The following is an 18,797-nucleotide window of genomic DNA, read 5'->3' on the forward strand; positions in this document are numbered from 1 at the left end:
AGCCACTCGGTGTATTGGTTTGTCCTTGATTTCTAGAATCCAAGAATTGAATGACTCTGAGAAGTTATTGGTAACATGTTCAACTTTTGACCTTATATCAAAAGCATGTCTTGCCCACAATTTAGTTTCCTCTTTCATAAGGTACTCCTTGGCTGTCTTCACCTTTGGTCTCTTTGGCTGGTCATCTTCACCATTACTTGGTATCCCTTTCTTTCTGATTTCTTCATTCAGTGCTGCAGTTTCAAGGTCTTCCATAAAGGTCTTGAACTCATGTTATGTGTATGCACTAGATGCTCCCCATGCCAATCTTTCCATCAGAGGCCCTCTGTGATACTTTTGCATGTTCTGAAATATATGTCTAAAGCAGAACCTCTGATCAGCCCTAGGAAATATAGTGCTCACTGCTATGTCCAAACCCTTCTGTCTATCAGACATGATAGTTAGATTGAATGAGTGATCCTCGAGGTCATTCTTCATAATCTCCAAGAAATTTGTCCAATTCTCCTTGTTCTCCACCTTGCAAATGTAGATAGCCAAAGGGAACATGCCATTATTACCATCTAAACTTACAATTGACAAACAAATCCCACCATATTTACCCTTTAAGAAACACCCATCCAATCCAATGATGGGCCTACAACCTCTTACAAACCCTCTCAAACTAGCCTTAAAGGCCACACATAACCCAGTGAACTTCTTTGTAGCATCATCCCTTGCACACTTGAAACTACTACCAGGGTTAGCTATTAGCAACTGCTTACACATCTCAGGTAGTCTATTGTAAGAGTATTCATAATTGCCATGAATCTGATCCAAAGTTATAGCTCTGGCGTGCCAAGCCTGCCAGTACTTGATCTTAACTGTGAAATCCTTCCATATGATCTTAATGATATCTCTAGGTCTGTATGACTTGTGATGCAACCTCATTTGTTCATCAATCTTGCTAGAAATCCAATTAGCATTAGCCATAAGGTTTCTATGATTGCTTTTCGGGTTCTTGAGGTGTGTGCTCAAAGTTTGCAGTCTTGAGCTTGAAAGTGTGCTGATCATTTAACCTAGTCAAATTGCAAAACCATTTGCATTTGGATTTGCCTTTCTTTTGTTTCTTTTGTTTCTTTTGCCCTTGTTTCTTCCCTTTCCTTTTCCTCCCTCTATTCTCTTTCTTGCTTTGTGAATGCTCTGTGTCACAAGTTAATCTCAACCTCCTATTGTCATTGTAATCCCATGATATCACAAACCTATTTTGAATACCATAAGTCCTCATATATTGTCTGGCTTCCTCTTTTGTAGCCCATTCCTGACCAAGCACAAGTTTTAACCCCTTACCCACATTAGTTTCCTCAACCCTCTCTTCTGGATGACATGTAGAATTATTCCTAACAAACTCCTCAATATTTGAACCTACACCATACTTCTAAATCTCTTCCTCTTGTTCATCAACCTCATATGCATCTTCTAACTCACCCTCAACCTCAACATCAGCCTCATCCTCCACCTCAACATCAGCCTCATCCTCTTCTTCAGTTTCTATGCCTTGTTCTTCATTTAACTCTTCCTCATCATGTTCACTATCTGAAAGATTACTGTGATAGCTTCTTCAGGCTCCACATGATCAATATCTACTCTGACCCCAGTATCTATACATAAGAAATAGATATTAATGAAATAGACATATCCATAAATTTATAACAAAATCAAATATAAACACAATCATACCTTCAACAACTTCATGATCATTGACATTCCCAATAGTCCCAGCAGTCCCAGTAGTCTCTATATCAACACATTCTTCATCAACTGTGTTTCTCTTCAATGGTAGATTCTTCCTCTTAACTGTTGGGTTAGTGGGGTTCACCTTACATTGTTGTGTGCATTTTTTATTGGTCTGTGTTGTAGGTGGGGAAGGTATGATTGGGTTATTGGCAAGTGTTGTAGGTGGGAAAGGTATGACTAGGTTATTGGTCTGTGTTGTAGGTGGAGAAGGTATGACTGGGTTAATGGTCTGTGTTGTAGGTGGGGGAGGCATGACCCCAGTGAGGTCTTGTAGAAAATCCACATAAATATGCACATGTCCATTTTTGTCTGGATTTGACTTAGTCCAAAAGTTCATCACCCTAGCATCAGTCTCTAATAGTAACTTTGATCCACTCACCAAGGAATAAATCACAACTTTTTCATTAGGAGGAGAGGGAATAACCTCATGTATCCAACCTAACAGTTTCCCCTTGGTCATGTAATTTTTTTGAATCAACCACATTACCTCCAACGTAGTGAAATAATCTTAATCCATTAATACGATTAATAACCCATTTACCACCATAATGTGCCCTAATGACCTTGTAACCAGGCTGACTCATGCCTACATAGCAATTGAACCACGAACACCACGCTAATTAGTAAGCAATAAACATCAATTGACTAAGTTAGGGTACCCTTTGTTAATTAGACAACAAACCCCCAAATTTTTGTCATTAAAAATGGATGATATTACAGTAAACATTGTTAAATCAGGGTAACAATGTTAAATTAGGGTAACAATGTTAAATTAGGATAAGCACATACCTTTTGAGGAGAAGTTAACAAATTGTAATCTCTCTTTGTCCCTACCTCTTAACTTCTTTCAAATGCCATTAATTCCCAATTGGATGTGAGTAATTTTGAAGAATGTTTTGTTTTGTTTCGGGAACCATTAACCCTAGTTTTGTTTGTTGAGTACCCTAATTTAATTGACTTTCGATATTCATCGAGACTCAAGTTGTTAGACCAGATTGATAGAATTTGTTTTCTACCACTGAGATTGTCCTCGAGTATAGTGGTGAGTGATGATGGATTGTATTTTTTAAAAAAAAGAAGGGGGTTATGTATATATATACGGTCAATGTACGGTTTGACTTAGTCAAATACGTTGACTAACAGATTGAGACAGAAAAGTTGACAGAGTGTGACTAAAATCAAATATTTGAACTTCGTGTGACTAAACTCAAATATGCCCTATTATAGTGTGACGTACTACAAAAAGATCCTAGTTGTAATCTCTCTATTTTATGATTTTAGAACCACCTCTCTTAATTATTCTAATCATCTCCATCCTTTTTAAACAATTTACCAAAAACTCTCTCACTTTATTGAAATTAGAATTAACTTCATATTATTTAAAATAATTTAAAAAACCTCATTCACGTCACTCAAATTATATTCAACCCCTCCTAATGTTTTTTAAACTGTTAAAAAACTAATTTATACATGTCTGTTGTCTACACTTGTAAAGAGGAATGTGTAACGTGCCATACGATGAAACTCCAAAAATAAATAAACAAGTAAATAAAAATAATAATAATAACACTATATAGTTTCATAATAGCTAAGGGGACCATTGCAAGCGACCATTTTTAATAACCAATTTCGAAGTAAGTGACTTCTAAACTGCATATTGAAAGATTGAATTAACTCAGTACATTGCAAGTTAAGTTTACCAGTTATAAAACTATTGTCTGTCCAAACTAAAGGTTTGAGTGTTTCATATGTAAACCATACCACAAATCAAAAAGAAGAAAGGACTTATAGATGAAGTACCTGTGCAGCCACCTATGTGCTTTCCTCATAAAAAGTCTGAGCAAAATGTAAGTCAAAGGTAAAGAAACACAATTAATTTAAATGTCATATTATATGCTATTATCTGATTTTCCTAGTTTGTATAACAATGTAAATATATTTTCACAAGTATAATCAATAAAAGGTTTTCTTCTATAAACCTCGTACTATGATAATAAGTCCCAAAACACTGGAGAATCTTATTGAATTGTATACTTGTATATTAGTAATGGGGAGCCATGTTAGGAGAAAATAGAAAGTTAGAGAGGAGTAATCCAAATTAGGAATTGCAAAATTAATCATTTAGTTCTTCTCTCATAAGGATTGCTCTCATAATAAGTTCTTTTGTTGCAAACTAAATAAGGAACTTCTCTCATAAGAACTAAATAAGGATAACAATGATAAGTTATAATAAGTTAATTTGGATTAATTTGCAAATTACGATTACTCTCATAGGAATTGCAAACTAAAGGAACTTATTTAGTTCTCTCATAACTATCTCATTTAGTTCTTCTCTCATAATGGGGGCACATGCGTCTAGGAATTGTTGTTAAACTTATTTTCGATAAGGATAACAAAGTAAACTTGAATAAAAGCAGAAACTGTTTCATAATAGTTAAGATGGAACTTGTTTAACAACAAAGGAGATAGTTCCTAGCAACAAAAAAATGTTTCATTTAGTTCTTCTCTCATAAGAATAGAGAAACAAATCTCCTTTATCAATAAGCATGTTCTCTAGATGCATGTGCCCCTTTAAGAAGGTATCTACCATTTAGTGACATTCGTTTGCATCTCGTCTAAGGCACAAACCTGGCCTCGCGGTGATAACTGGGCACGACACTGCATAGTTCTCATTAAAATGTTTTTTAAATTCTAACTAGAATTCAAAAAATCATACTATCAGAGAGATGTTAGAGCAACAGGTTTAAAGATTTGAAAAAACACCGATGCGTAGCACGGTTCGCATACTCGTGTATCCATGAAGCGGAGTCATTTGGCAAATCACTCGTTGTGGAATGGTAGGTAGGGTAATCCAATTTCAGCCCAATACACTTCGTTTTATATGGGTTGCTCTCTAAACACTTAAGCAATCACAACATCTATTATAATAAAACAAAATGGGTAGACAAAGAGTGGTCGGAATCGCGAAGGGATTTGAGTTAGGTGTGCATGAGGATTTGTGAGGATCTCCTTGGAGCTTTAATCATTGATTTAATGCACATTTATGCCTATTCCATACTAAATATATCAAATTAATAAATAATAAAGCAATGGTATACCCCTAATAAAGCAATGGTATAACCCATCAATATTCTAATTAAGGATTTAATGTATATATCAATATTCATACTATTACTTAATGGTATATTCATAGTATATTTTAATGTACTATTCAAATACGTTAGTCTAATTATTGTGTTAAGCTTATGGACAAGTCTTGCTACATGCAACTTCTGATCTTTTTCTTAATATGCATTTCCTTTTTGACTGTAAAATCAATACCACAAACACTTCAATTCTTCCCAAAGTCACGAACCCTATACTAAATAAACATATCCTCTTGTTTGGAAAAATCTAAAATCTTCGCTTTTTGTTCACATTCCTGATTTCTGGTTCAAATCATCCCCCCTTCATCTTCAGCTAGCAATGGAAAAGTTGAGGCACAAGAAAACAGAAAAATAGGAATTTTATCTACATGACAAGAGGCCTGCGAGCCTTACTATTTCCCAACTTTTCCACTATAATCATCCGATTCGACTTAGTTGCCTAAAATGGGCAAACACCAAAATTTAGCAAAATATAATAGGTTTCTTAATAACAATAAGTTTTCTCACTCACTGAAGAGAAATAACTTTATAAAGTCATGAATATCTCAACTACATGAGGTTTTTTATTTTAAAAAAAATATAAACTAACCACTACTTACTCTCTAATAAATCACATCTTCTTGTTTGGAAAAATTTACATTGAGGCACAACAGAACAAAAGATGGGACTTTTGTCAACATGTAAGTAGGTTCCACGAGACTTGTCATTCCCAACTTTTCCACTACAAAGCTGGCGCCGAATTCGTGCCCTAAAAAGTAGGCAAATAACAAAATTTAGCAAAATATAATGGGTCTATTAATAAAAAAATTGTTAACTTTCCCAATTTGGCTCTGAACGAAATAGGAATGTGAGAGGCATCATGGTATTGCGAGAAAATTACAAGAGAAGAAAGAAGAAAAGAAGCATTTAAAAATGTATGCTTTCACGTCCACATAATCAATAGAAGCCCAAGGTTTGAATACAACTATATCTAAAATATTTACTCTAGTTTAGATATGCGAAAAGACATCAAGAAAAGCTAAAATACGTTTTTTAAACTCACATTGAACATTATCTCATTTGATTACTTATTCATCACTACTAAACAGTGTAAAATGACGAGTCTTGCTACATAGCGAGGATGGGATATTTGTCAGCGTGACAGTAGGTCCTACGAGACTTACAATTTCCCGAGGTTTCTTAAAAAGTAAGCTAACACAAAAATTTAGCAAAAGATAATAAGTTTCTTAATAATAAATTGTTTTCTCACAAAATGAAAATAACTTTCCAAAGTCACCACCTGAGTTTTTTTATTTAACATTTCCCAGTGGAAAGGTGAAGGCACAAGAGAATAGAGGATGGGATCTCTGTCAACATAACAATAGGTCCCATGAGATTTACCATTTCCCAACTTTTCCATTAGAAATACGGCGTCGACTTTGTGACCTAAAAAACAGGCAAACACGAAAATTTTGCAAACGATAATAGGTCTCTAAATAAGAAATCGTTTTTGCAAAAAGGAGAAATAACTTTCAAAGGTCACAAATATCTCAACCACATTTTTTTTTATTTATTTAAAAAAGATAAATATAAACTAACCACTACTTACCCTATAATACAACACATCTTAAAGTTTGGAAAAATTGACAATCTTCGCATTCTATTTACATTCCTAATTTGGTTCAAATCATCCCCTTTTCATCCTCAACTCCAAGTGGAAAAGTTGAGTCACAAGAGAACAAAGGATGAGGTCATTATCAACATGACAGTAGGTCCCAGGACGTTTACCGTTTCCTAACTTTTCCACTACAAAAACAACGTCGACTTCGTGCCCTAAAACGTAAGCAAATACCAAGATTTAGCAAAAGATAATAGGTCACTTAATAAGAAATTATTTTTTCACAGAAGATAAATAACTCTCCAAAGATGAAATATATAAAACACCTGACTTTTTTTATTTAAAAAAGATAAATATATACTAACCACTACTTATCTTGTAATAAAACACATCCTCATGTTTGCAAAAATCTACAATCTTCGCTTCTTGTTTACATTCCTAATTTGGTTCAAATCATCCCCTCTTCAGCTCCAAGTGGAAAAGTTGAGTCACAACAGAACAGAGAATGGGACCTTTGTCAACATGACAGTAGGTCCTGGGAGGCTTACCATTTCCCAACTTTTCAACTTGAAATTGGGGTCGAGTTCGTGCCCTAAAACATAGGCAAATACCAAAATTTAGCAAAAGATAATAGGTCTCTTAATAAGAAATCATTTTCCCACAGAAGAGAAATAACACTCCAAAGTCACAAATATCTAAAACACCTGAATTTTTTTATTTAAAAAAGATAAATATAAACTACCCACAACTTAGGCTGTAATAAAACACATCTTCATGTGTGGAAAAATCTACAATCTTCGCTTCTTGTTTACATTAATAATTTGGTTCAAATTATCCCCTCTTCAGCCCCAAGTGGAAAAGTTGAGTCACAAGAGAATAGAGGATGGAACCTTTGTCAACATGACAGTAGGTCCCGAGATGGTTACCATTTCCCAACTTTTCCACTACAAAAACGACATCGATTTTGTGCCCTAAAACTTAAGCAAATATGAAAAATTTAGCAAAAGATAATAGGTCTCTTAATAAGAAATTATTTTCTCACTGAAAAGAAATAACTTTCCAAAGGTCACAAATCTCTCAACCACCTGAGTTTTTTTATATAAAAAAGATAAATATAAACAAACTACTACTTACCCTGTAATAAACACATCCTCATGTTTGGAAAAATATGCAATCTTCGCTTCCTGTTTACATTCCTAATTTAATTCAAATCATCCCCTCTTGATCTTCAGCTCCAAGTGGAAAAGTTGAGTCACAAGACAACAGAGGATGGGACCTTTGTCAACAAGACAGTAGGTCCCGTGAGGATTACCATTTCCCAACTTCTCCACTACATAAACGGCATCGATTTTGATCCCTAAAATGAAGGCTAATACGAAAATTTAGCAAAAGATAATAGATCTTTTAATAAGAAATTGTTTTCTCACTAAATAGAAATAATTTTCCAAAGTCACAAATATCTCAACCACCTGAGTTTTTTTATTTAAAAAAGATAAATTTAAACTAACCACTACTTACTCTATAATAAAACACATCCTTATGTTTGGAAAAATCAGTAATCTTCGCTTTCAGTTTACATTCCTAATCTGGTTCAAATTATCCCCTCTTGATCTTCAGCTCCAATTGGAAGAGTTGAGTCACAAGAGAACATAGGATGGGACCTTTGTTAACATGACAGTTGGTCCCCAGAGACTTAATATTTCCAAACTTTTTCACTACAAAAACAGCATCCACTTCGTACCCTAAAACGTAGGCAAATACCAAAATTTAGCAAAAGATAATAGGTCCCTTAATAAGAAATTGTTTTCTCATAGAAGAGAAATAACTCTCCAAAGTCACAAATATCTAAAACACCTGAGTTTTTTTTATTTAAAAAAGATAAATATAAACTAACCATTACTTACCCTATCATAAAACATATCTTCATGTTTGGAAAAATCTACAATCTTCGCTTCTTGTTTACATTCCTAATTTGGTTCAAATAAACCCCTTTTCAGCTCCAAGTGGAAAAGTTGAGTCACAAGAGAACAGATGATATGACCTTTGTAAACATGACAGTAGGTCCCGATAGAATTACCATTTCACAACTTTTCCACTACAAAACCGGCGTTGATTTCGTGCCCTAAAACGTAGGTAAATACGAAAATTTAGCAAAATATAAAAGGTCTCTTAAAAAAAAAATTGTTTTCTCAGAGAAATAACTTTCCAAAGTCACAAATATCTTAACCACCTGAGTTTTTTTATTTAAAAAAGATAAATATAAATTAACCACTACTTACTCTGTAATAAAACACATCCTTATGTTTGGAAAAATCTGCAATCTTCGCTTTCAGTTTACATTCCTAATTTGGTTCAAATCATCCCCTCTTGATCTTCAGCTCCAAGTGAAAAAGTTGAGTCACAAGAGAACAGAGGATTAGACCTTTGTCAACATGATAGTAGGACCTGGGAGGTTTACCATTTCCCAACTTTTCAACTTAAAAAACGGCGTCGACTTCGTGCCCCAAAACGTAGGCAAATACCAAAATTTAGCAAAAGATTATAGGTCTTTTAATAAGAATTTTTTTTCTCATTAAAGAGAAATAACTTTCCAAAGTCACAAATATATCAACCACTTGAGTTTTTTTATTTAAAAAAAATAAATATAAACTAACTACTACTTACTCTGTAATAAAACACATCCTCATGTTTGGGAAAATCTGCAATCTTCGCTTTCAGTTTACATTCCTAATTGGGTTGAAATCATCCCCTGAAAAGTTGAGTCACAAGAGAACAGAGGATGTGACCGTTGTCAGTATGACAGTAGGTCCCAGGAGACTTATAATTTCCCAACTTTTCCACAACAAAAACAGCGTCGACTTCGTGCCCTAAAACAAAGGCAAATACCAAAATTTAGCAAAAGATAATAGGTCTCTTAATATGAAATTATTTTCTCACAGAAGATAAATAACTCTCCAAACTCACAAATATCTAAAACACCTGAGTTTTATATATATATATATATATATATATATATATATAACTAACCACTACATACCCTGTAATAAAACACATCCTCATGTTTGGAAAAATCTACAATCTCCGCCTCTTGTTTATATTCCTAATTTGGTTCAAATCATCCCCTTTTTAGCTCCAAGTGGAAAAGTTGAGTCACAAGAAAATAGAGGATGGGACCTTTGTCAACATGGCAGTAGGTCCCGAGAGGATTACCATTTCCCAACTTTTCCACTACAAAAACGGCATCGATTTCGTTCCCTAAAACGTAGGTAAATACGAAAATTTTGCAAAAGATAATAGGTCTCTTAATAAAAAAAATGTTTTCTCAGAGAAATAACTTTCCATAGTCACAAAAATCTCAACCACATGAGTTTTTTTTATTTAAAAAAGATAAATATAAACTTACCATTACTTGCTCTGTAATAAAACATATCCTTATGTTTGGAAAAATCTGCAATCTTCGCTTTCAATTTACATTTCTAATTTGGTTCAAATTACCCCTATTGATCTCCTGCTCCAATTGGAAAAGTTGAGTCACAAGAGAACAGAGGACGGAACCTTTGTCAACATGACAGTAGGTCCCGGGAGGCTTGCTATTTCCTAACTTTTCCACTACAAAAGCGGCGTCGACTTCATGCCCTAAAACGTAGGCAAATATAAAAATTTAGCAAAAGATAATAGGTCTCTTAATAAGAAATTATTTTCTCACATAAGAGAAATAATTCTCCAAAGTCAAAATATCTAACACACCTGAGTTTTTTTTTTTTTATTTATTTAAAAAAGATAAATATAAATTAACCACTACTTACCCTGTAATAAAATACATCCTCATATTAGGAAAAATCTACAATCTTCGCTTCTTGTTTACATTCCTAATTTGGTTCAAATCATCCCCTCTTCAGCTCCAAGTGGAAAAATTGAGTCACAAGAGAACAGAGGATGGGACCTTTGTCAACTTGACAGTAGGTCCCGGGAGACTTACCATTTCCCAACTTTTCCACTACAAAAACGGCGTCAAATCCGTGCCCTAAAACGTAGGTAAATACGAAATTTTTTTCTCAGGGAAATACATTTCCAAAGTCATAAATATCTCAACCACCTGAGTTTTTTTTATTTAAAAAAGATAAATTTAAACTAACCACTACTTACTCTATAATAAAACACATCCTTATGTTTGGAAAAATCAGTAATCTTCGCTTTCAGTTTACATTCCTAATCTAGTTCAAATTATCCCCTCTTGATCTTCAGCTCCAATTGGAAGAGTTGAGTCACAAGAGAACATAGGAAGGGACCTTTGTTAACCTGACAGTTGGTCCCGGGAGACTTAATATTTTCGAACTTTTTCACTACAAAAACAGCATCCACTTCGTACCCTAAAACATAGGCAAATACCAAAATTTAGCAAAAGATAATAGGTCTCTTAATAAGAAATTGTTTTCTCACAGAAGAGAAATAACTCTCCAAAGTCACAAATATCTAAAACACTTGAGTTTTTTTTATTTAAAAAAGATAAATATAAACTAACCACAACTTCCCTTGTAATAAAACACATCCTCATGTTTGGAAAAATCTACAATCTTTGCTTCTTGTTTACATTCCTAATTTGGTTCAAATAAACCCCTCTTCAACTCCCAGTGGAAAAGTTGAGGTACAAGAGAACAGAGGATAGGACCTTTGTAAACATGACAGTAGGTCCTGAGAGAATTACCATTTCACAACTTTTTCATATACAAAACCGGTGTTGATTTCGTTCCTTAAAATGTAGGTAAATACGAAAATTTAGCAAAAGATAATAGATCTCTTAATAAAAAATGGTTTTCTTAGAGAAATAACTTTCCAAAGTCACAAATATCTCAACAACTTGAGTTTTCTTATTTAAAAAAGATAAATATAAACTAACCACTACTTACTCTGTAATAAAACACATCCTTATGTTTGGAAAAATATGCAATCTTCGCTTTCAGTTTACATTCCTAATTTGGTTCAAATCATCCCCTCTTGATCTTCAGCTCCAAGTGGAAAAGTTGAGTCACAAGAGAACTGAGGATGGGACCTTTGTTAACATGACAGTAGGTCCCGAGAGGCTTACCATTTCTCAACTTTTCCACTACAAAAACGGCGTCGAATTCGTGCCCAAAAACGTAGGCAAATACCAAAATTTAGCAAAAGATAATAGGTCTCTTAATAAAAAATTGTTTTCTCACTGAAGAGAAATAACTTACCAAAATCACAAATAACTCAACGACATGAGTTTTTTTATTTAAGAAAGATATATATAAACTAACTACTACTTACCCTGTAATAAAACACATCCTCATGTTTGGAAAAATCTTCAATCTTCGCTTCCTATTTATATTCCTAATTTGGTTCAAATCATCCCCTATTGATCTTTAGCTCCTAGTGGAAAAGTTGAGTCACAAGATAACCGAGGATGGGACCTTTGTTAATATGACAATAGGTCCTGAGAGGCTTAACATTTCCCAACTTTTCCATTACAAAAACAGCGTCGAATTCGTACCATAAAACGTAGGCAAATACCAAAATTTAGCAAAAGATAATAGGTCTCTTCAAAAGAAATTATTTTCTCACAGAAGAGAATTAATTCTCCAAAGTCGAAATATCTAAAACACTAGAGTTTTTTTTTATTTAAAAAAGATAAATATAAATTAACCACTACTTACCCTGTAATAAAACACATCCTCATGTTTGGAAAAATCTACAATCTTCGCTTCTTGGTTACATTCCTAATTTGGTTCAAATCATCCCCTCTTTAGCTTCAAGTGGGAAAGTTGAGTCACAAGAGAACAGAGGATGGGACCTTTGTCAACATGACAGTAGGTCCCGAGAGGATTACCATTTCCTAACGTTTTCACTAAAAAAAAACGGCGTCGATTTCGTGTTCTAAAATGTTGGTAAATACAAAAATTTTGCAAAAGATAATAGGTCTCTTAATAATAAATTGTTTTCTCGGGAAATAACTTTCCAAAGTCACAAATATCTCAACCAACTGAGTTTTTTTTTTATTAAAAAAGGATAAATATAAACTAACCACTACTTACTCTGTAATAAATCACATCCTCATGTTTGGAAAAATCTGCAATCTTCGCTTTCAGTTTACATTCCTAATTTGGTTCAAATTATACCCTCTTGATCTTCAACTCCAAGTGAAAAAGTTGAGTCACAAGTGAACAGAGGATGGGACCTTTGTCAACATGACAATAAGTCCCGGGAGGCTTACCATTTCCCAACTTTTCCACTACAAAAACGGCGTCGACTTCGTACCCTAAAACGTAGGCAAATACAAAAATTTAGCAAAAGATAATTGGTCTCTTAATAAGAAATTGTTTTCTCATTGAAGGGAAATAACTTTCCAAAGTCACAAATATCTCAACCACCTAAGTTTTTTTATTTAAAAAAGATAAATATAAACTAACCATTACTTACCTTGTAATAAAACACATCCTCACGTTTAGAAAAATCTGCAATCTTTGCTTTATGTTTACATTCCTATTTTGGTTCAAAGCATCCTCTCTTGATCTTCAGCTCCAAGTGGAAAAGTTGAGTCACAAGAGAATAGAGGAAGGGTCGGACCTTTGTTAACATGACAGTAGGACCCGAGAGGTTTACCATTTCCCAACTTTTCCACTACAAAAACGGCGTCGACTTCGTGCCCTAAAACGTAGGCAAATACCAAAATGTAGCAACAGATTATAGGTCTCTTAATAAGAAATTGTTTTCTCATTGAAGAGAAATAACTTCCCGAAGTTACAAATATCTCAACCACCTGACTTTTTTTTATTTAAAAAGATAAATATAAACTAACCACTACTTACCCTATAATAAAACAGGTCCTCATGTTTGGAAAAATCTACAATCTTCGCTTTCTGTTTATATTCCTAATTTGGCTCAAAGCATCCCTGATAAGTGCTCAAAAAGTGTAATTTAACCCTCGATTATGCCTCTTGTTTAGCCACCTTAGTGGACTAATAGTGTTTGTAAGTTATGTTTTATGATTCTACAGGTGAAAAAGAGAGTTTTGTGGAATATTAGAGAAAAAGGGTAAAATGGAGCAATTCCGAACATTAAGGATCACATGGGAAGCCTGTGGACAATCACGGAGAATGCCAAGGAATTGAATCTATTAAATATACGACTTGGACCTATTTTAAAGCCAATTTGGAAGCCCAAGGCCAAAGAATTCGTTACTTGGACCAAAGCCCGCAAAAGAGGATAGAAGGATAGAGCAGAAGAGACAAAATAGACTTCTACGTCTGGGACGCATGGATCGCGTGTCCAGCCGCATTGCTCGCGTCTGAGGCACATGGATCGCGCGTCTAGACGCATGAAACGACACTGTAGCCAATTCCTTCTCAGTTTTGGAGACGAAGTTGGACTCTGAAAGAAGTCTATTTGTATTAGGAAACAAATGGCAGTTTGGAATGCTTCTAGAACTCATTGTAACCCCTATAAATAGAGGACCTAAGTGTCTCATGTAATTTGCCAATTCACTTATATTCTTGTCTCCAGAACTTGAGGCAGAGAGAGATTAATAATAAAAGATTCGGTTTTAACTAGCCGAGTCTTAATAAATTAGTCTTTCTAGTTTTATGTTCTTCGACTCTTCTTCTTCTCGTTCTTCACGTTCTTCCTTTTTTATAGAAGGCTAATCTTCTCCTTCAAGGGAGGAGATGAAGCTGGTGCTTAAGGTTTAATGATTCTTTTGGTTTTGGTGTTCTTTAATCATGTTAGTTCTTTGTGTTTTTAGTTATTAGTTCCATTGCCCAGACCAGGGGATGGAAGTATAGATTAAGGTTTTTACTTATTGCAATCGAATATCATGCTAGTTTAGGGTTTTATTTATTGCAATTGAATATTTGCTAGATACATACTTTTATTTATTGCAATTGAATATAATGCTAGAATAGGGTTTTATTTATTGTAATTGAATATTATACTATTATTCTTTACTTTTCTTCTAGTTGTGTAGTGTTTTAGAGTAAGGAAAGTATTCCTTGTGTTTGTCTTAGATGGTGATTTATTGAATAGCAGCCCAAGCTCACATAAAAAGAAAGAAGATACTAGTAACATAAAGGAACAACCTTAAATAGAGTTAATTGTTAACGATGTTTCATCCAAGAGGGCATCGACACTCGCTCGATTGCCTAATTGTAGTCTACTTGTGAGAACAACCATGAAGCAGAAGGTCATAGATCAAAAGTATTGGTGGATTATAATATCTTAAATTCCCTCTCTTAGATTCTCAATAGTTTAGTTAGTTTAGTTTAGTTAAGCAATTTACAATATCTATAATCATAGTTTTTAATCCCTCAAACCACCTTTCCAGTCCTGTCATTCATATAAACATACACTTAAAAGTGGAACGATACCCCACTCATCCTTTACTTATTGAGGGATAATTAGGTTTTGATACGCTTCTATTTTGTTCAATGACCATCATCTATCTACATCATCCATATACCATCTCATCTCACACACAAAAAGAGGCAAAGGTCAAATGGCGTCGCTACCGGTTTAAGTTGTTTATGTTTAACATTTTCTTTCAAGATTAGAATTTTGGATCTTGAGATAATTTTAGCCGCATCATCCATCCTTTTGAGAAAGAGAGAAGCTTGAAGAACATCTCGAAGACAAGATCTACCATCTAGGTTGGTCGAATCTTCATTCTTTTTATTTCATTCTTAGTATAGTTGCATCGTAGTTTAGTTTTATTGCTTTCTAGTATAATTACATCTAGGACCTTTTCAACAATTGAAGTTGTAAGCCAACACAGTGAAATATCAAACTCTAGTGTTTCTTGTCTGAATCTTGACAAATGGACTATCGTCTGTGGGCCGTGGTACTTAAGCAATCAAAGTGATTCACCATAACCCTAGAAGAGACAGTTTTAGACAACGGGCGAGATACTAGCTACAAAGCCCAACCCAGTTGAAGGAAAGTAGTTTTGCATATTAGTATAATTTAGAATAGTTGCATATTAGTTTAATTGCATTCAAGTATAGTATGATAGTTTTTCATCATCTTCGCATAGCAATAATACTAGACAAGATTGATACAATGGGCGCACACAATGATGGAGGTGTTATGGAACCGAATAATCCTGAAGCTATCCCACCCATGCAAGCACAACAGAGGATGAAGCTGAGCGATTTCTATTCGCCAATCATTGGAGACCCACCCAGCAGTATTGTTTTTCCAGAGACAGAATCTAACCAGTTTGAACTTAGAGCATCAGTAATTTCTATGCTTCCGAAGTTCAATGGTTCAAACAATGTTCATCCATATGTTCACATGAACAGATTTCTATCAGTCCTCAGAACTTTCAAGAACTAGAATATCAAAGATGAGAGTATCAAGTTGATTATTTTTCCGCTCTCACTTGAAGGTAAAGCCTCCGAATGGTTAACTGCACAGCCGATCAATTCAATAGACAACTGGGAGAAGTTGAGAACAAAGTTTATGAACAAGTTCTACCCACCCCAGAAGATTGATGCCATGCAGCAAGCTATCAACAATTTCAAAGGGAAGGTGACTGAAGAATATCATCAAAGCTGGGAGAAATTCAATAATCTGCTAGTCTCATGTCCACATCATGGTTATGATAATAGCATACTTGCTCATTTTTTCTATCGAGGACTCTCTCGATGATGAACAAGTAGATGATACAGTCAATGCACAAAGGCAAGTTTATATCGATGGATGGAGAGAAAGCTTACAACTTTCTCGAGAATTTAGCTGAAGAAACACAACGATGGACTACTAGCAACGAGGATGTCGCTAGGATGGAGGGGGAGCCAAACCAATTTGGTTACCAAGCACATGAACAAGCAGATCAAGAATTGAAGTCTACATTGGCCAGCCTGGCCACCAGCATTAAAACTTTGAGTAAGAAATTCAACCAGTTCTCCATGAATCCCTCCAAGATCGACAAGTCTCAAGCTAAATCTCTCCCAGTCATGCAAGCTAGCCGATACTGCGAAGTATGTTCGGACACTTCCCATGCAACTCTAGAATGTCCTGGTTACTATCTACATGCATCAATTGAAGAGTATAATATAAACTTATTTCAGAGGCCCAACTAAGATTGTAATAACTTTCAAGGCAATTATTGGAGACAGAACGCTGGACCCCCAGGTTCTCAAGATCAAAGTTATATTCCACAAACAAGTCAAGCTTCACAGTTGGTTCCTCAACAACAATTATACTCTCAACAAAATTCCAATATAAGTGGAGAGTTAGTGCCTGATCCTAGGAGAAATTATGCCACACCTGCCAACTTGGAGATTGCAATTACTTTGCTATCACAGAAAAATCAGAAGTTTGAAAGTGTTCTAGAGCTTCTTGCACAATCTCAGCTTAATCTCCAGCAATCTCAAGCAAGTCAATGTTCTAGAATGGAGTCTCTAGAGGCTAAGGTCGACCAACTCACTATTGCTTTGTCTGTAAAGACACAAGCCATTCAACCTAGCTTATTGGAACCAATATCGAAGAGTGAAGATGTATGCCACATTGGGACAACTTCTAGTACTGATCACCTCCATGATCAGGTCAGCTCAGTTACTACCCTCAGATCAGGATTGAAGATAGACAACAAGGTTGACTTACCTTCTCATGATGACATTGCTACAGAGCAATCGGTCAAGATTTCAAATGAAGTTCGAAAGAAAGTGGGAGAAATCTTTTCAACTCCCATTTGTCAAGATAACCAAGACAAGATATGCAAGAATGCCAAAGAGAATGAAGAACAGACACATGCTGATGTGCTTGTACCAAAGGAACATTTTCCTATGTTTTTTGTTCAAGTAAAAAAGATAAGCAATTTTTAGAGATGAATGAGGCATTTGAGAAAGATAACATCAATATCCCATTTCTCAAAGCAATCAAGCAGTTGCCATCATATGCCAAATTCTTGAAGGATGCATGCAACATAAAGAGAAGTACTCATGTTCCAAAGCGAGTGTTTCTAGCTGGACAAACAACATCTATTATCCATCAGCAAGCTCCAGTCAAACTCAAAGATCCAAGAAGTCCTACAATATCATGCAAGATAGGAGAAAAATTCACAAGTAATGCTCTTTTAGACCTTGGTGCTAGTGTTACTCTCTTGCCATATCATGTGTACCAAGCGTTGGGCCTGGAGAACCTAAAGCCTACAAAAGTCAAATTGAAGTTAGCTGACCGTTCTACCAAGATTCCTAGAGGCATAGTTAAGGATATTCTTGTTCAAATAGCCGATTTCTACTATCCAGTGGATTTCATTGTGATAGACACCAATGACGCCTTTGATAAAATTCCAATTATTCTAGGCCGACCTTTCCTCGCTACCACAAAAGCTTTGATAAATTGTCACAATGGTGAAATGAAAATCAACTTTGGTAAGATGTCCATGGACATAAATATCTTTCACTTGTTGTATAAGAATTGTGATGACACCGAAGGTGGAGAGGTGTACTTCCTTGATAGCATGATACAAGAATCTTTCCCATTCGAAGATACAATTGAGAGTGCTCAATCTACAGAAAACTGTGATGAACCTGAGAACCCCACCACAGAGGCGTTGCTAGCCATGTTCTTGGAATCTATGCATAAAATTCAGGATTTAAGTGAGCAGAATGGAAAATTGATAGAGAGAGTATCATATCTTGAGAAGATGAACTCTACATTTAAGGATGAACAACAGACTTCTACCCAGAAAAATCAATTGCTAGAGAATCAGCTTAAAGAAGTTTTGGAAAAACAACAGAATCTAGAAATTGAAATGAGTCTTCTAAAGCAGAAAGTGGACCATATTGATAAGAAGAATTGCACTGCTGAAGCTTCTTCTACACCATCATTGTCTGAACGAGAGAAGTATGTGTACCATTCTACCGCCCACCTTGAGCGCAGTCAGACAAACATCCATTATCATTACTGTGGTGGTAAAGGGCACATCAGATACTATTGTCCTCTTAGAAAGAAAGATTCTCGTCAATCTTCTACACAGAGGAACCACAAGGCCTATCACACAATCACCAGACCAGAAATAGTTCAAGGTAGAGAAGCAACTTCACTAGCAATCTTTCCAGCATATCAAGGAGTATTTTTGACAACCTACAATGTGAGACCTCCTCGTCCTCCAAACATTTGCAGATTTGGGTAAGAAAATCTGATCTCCTCACTCCAAATTGATAATGCATGATATATAGTCTTAGGGATCTGACTTAAAAAGACCTAAAAAAAATCTTGGTAAAAGGAAATGTTCTTATTTTTGGGAATTAATTTTGATA

The 18,797-nt window shown here is 35.0% G+C and overlaps 1 protein-coding gene across 1 annotated transcript; it reads right to left on the reverse strand.

Moving 5' to 3' along the window:
* Window positions 1-273: 273 nt before the first annotated feature.
* Window positions 274-969, reverse strand: LOC147522447 (uncharacterized). Its single transcript, XM_086567764.1, has one exon. The coding sequence runs from the start codon at window positions 967-969 to the stop codon at window positions 274-276; it is 696 nt and encodes a 231-aa protein (XP_086423890.1).
* Window positions 970-18,797: the final 17,828 nt, after the last annotated feature.

Source organism: Coptis chinensis, chromosome 1 (genome assembly GCF_015680905.1).
Source record: "Coptis chinensis isolate HL-2020 chromosome 1, ASM1568090v1, whole genome shotgun sequence".
In the NCBI taxonomy this organism is placed as follows: domain Eukaryota; kingdom Viridiplantae; phylum Streptophyta; class Magnoliopsida; order Ranunculales; family Ranunculaceae; genus Coptis; species Coptis chinensis.

Coding starts and splice junctions, on each gene's coding strand:
- LOC147522447 (XM_086567764.1), bottom strand. CDS start 969: ATGGCTAATGCTAATTGGATTTCTAGCAAGATTGATGAACAAATGAGG.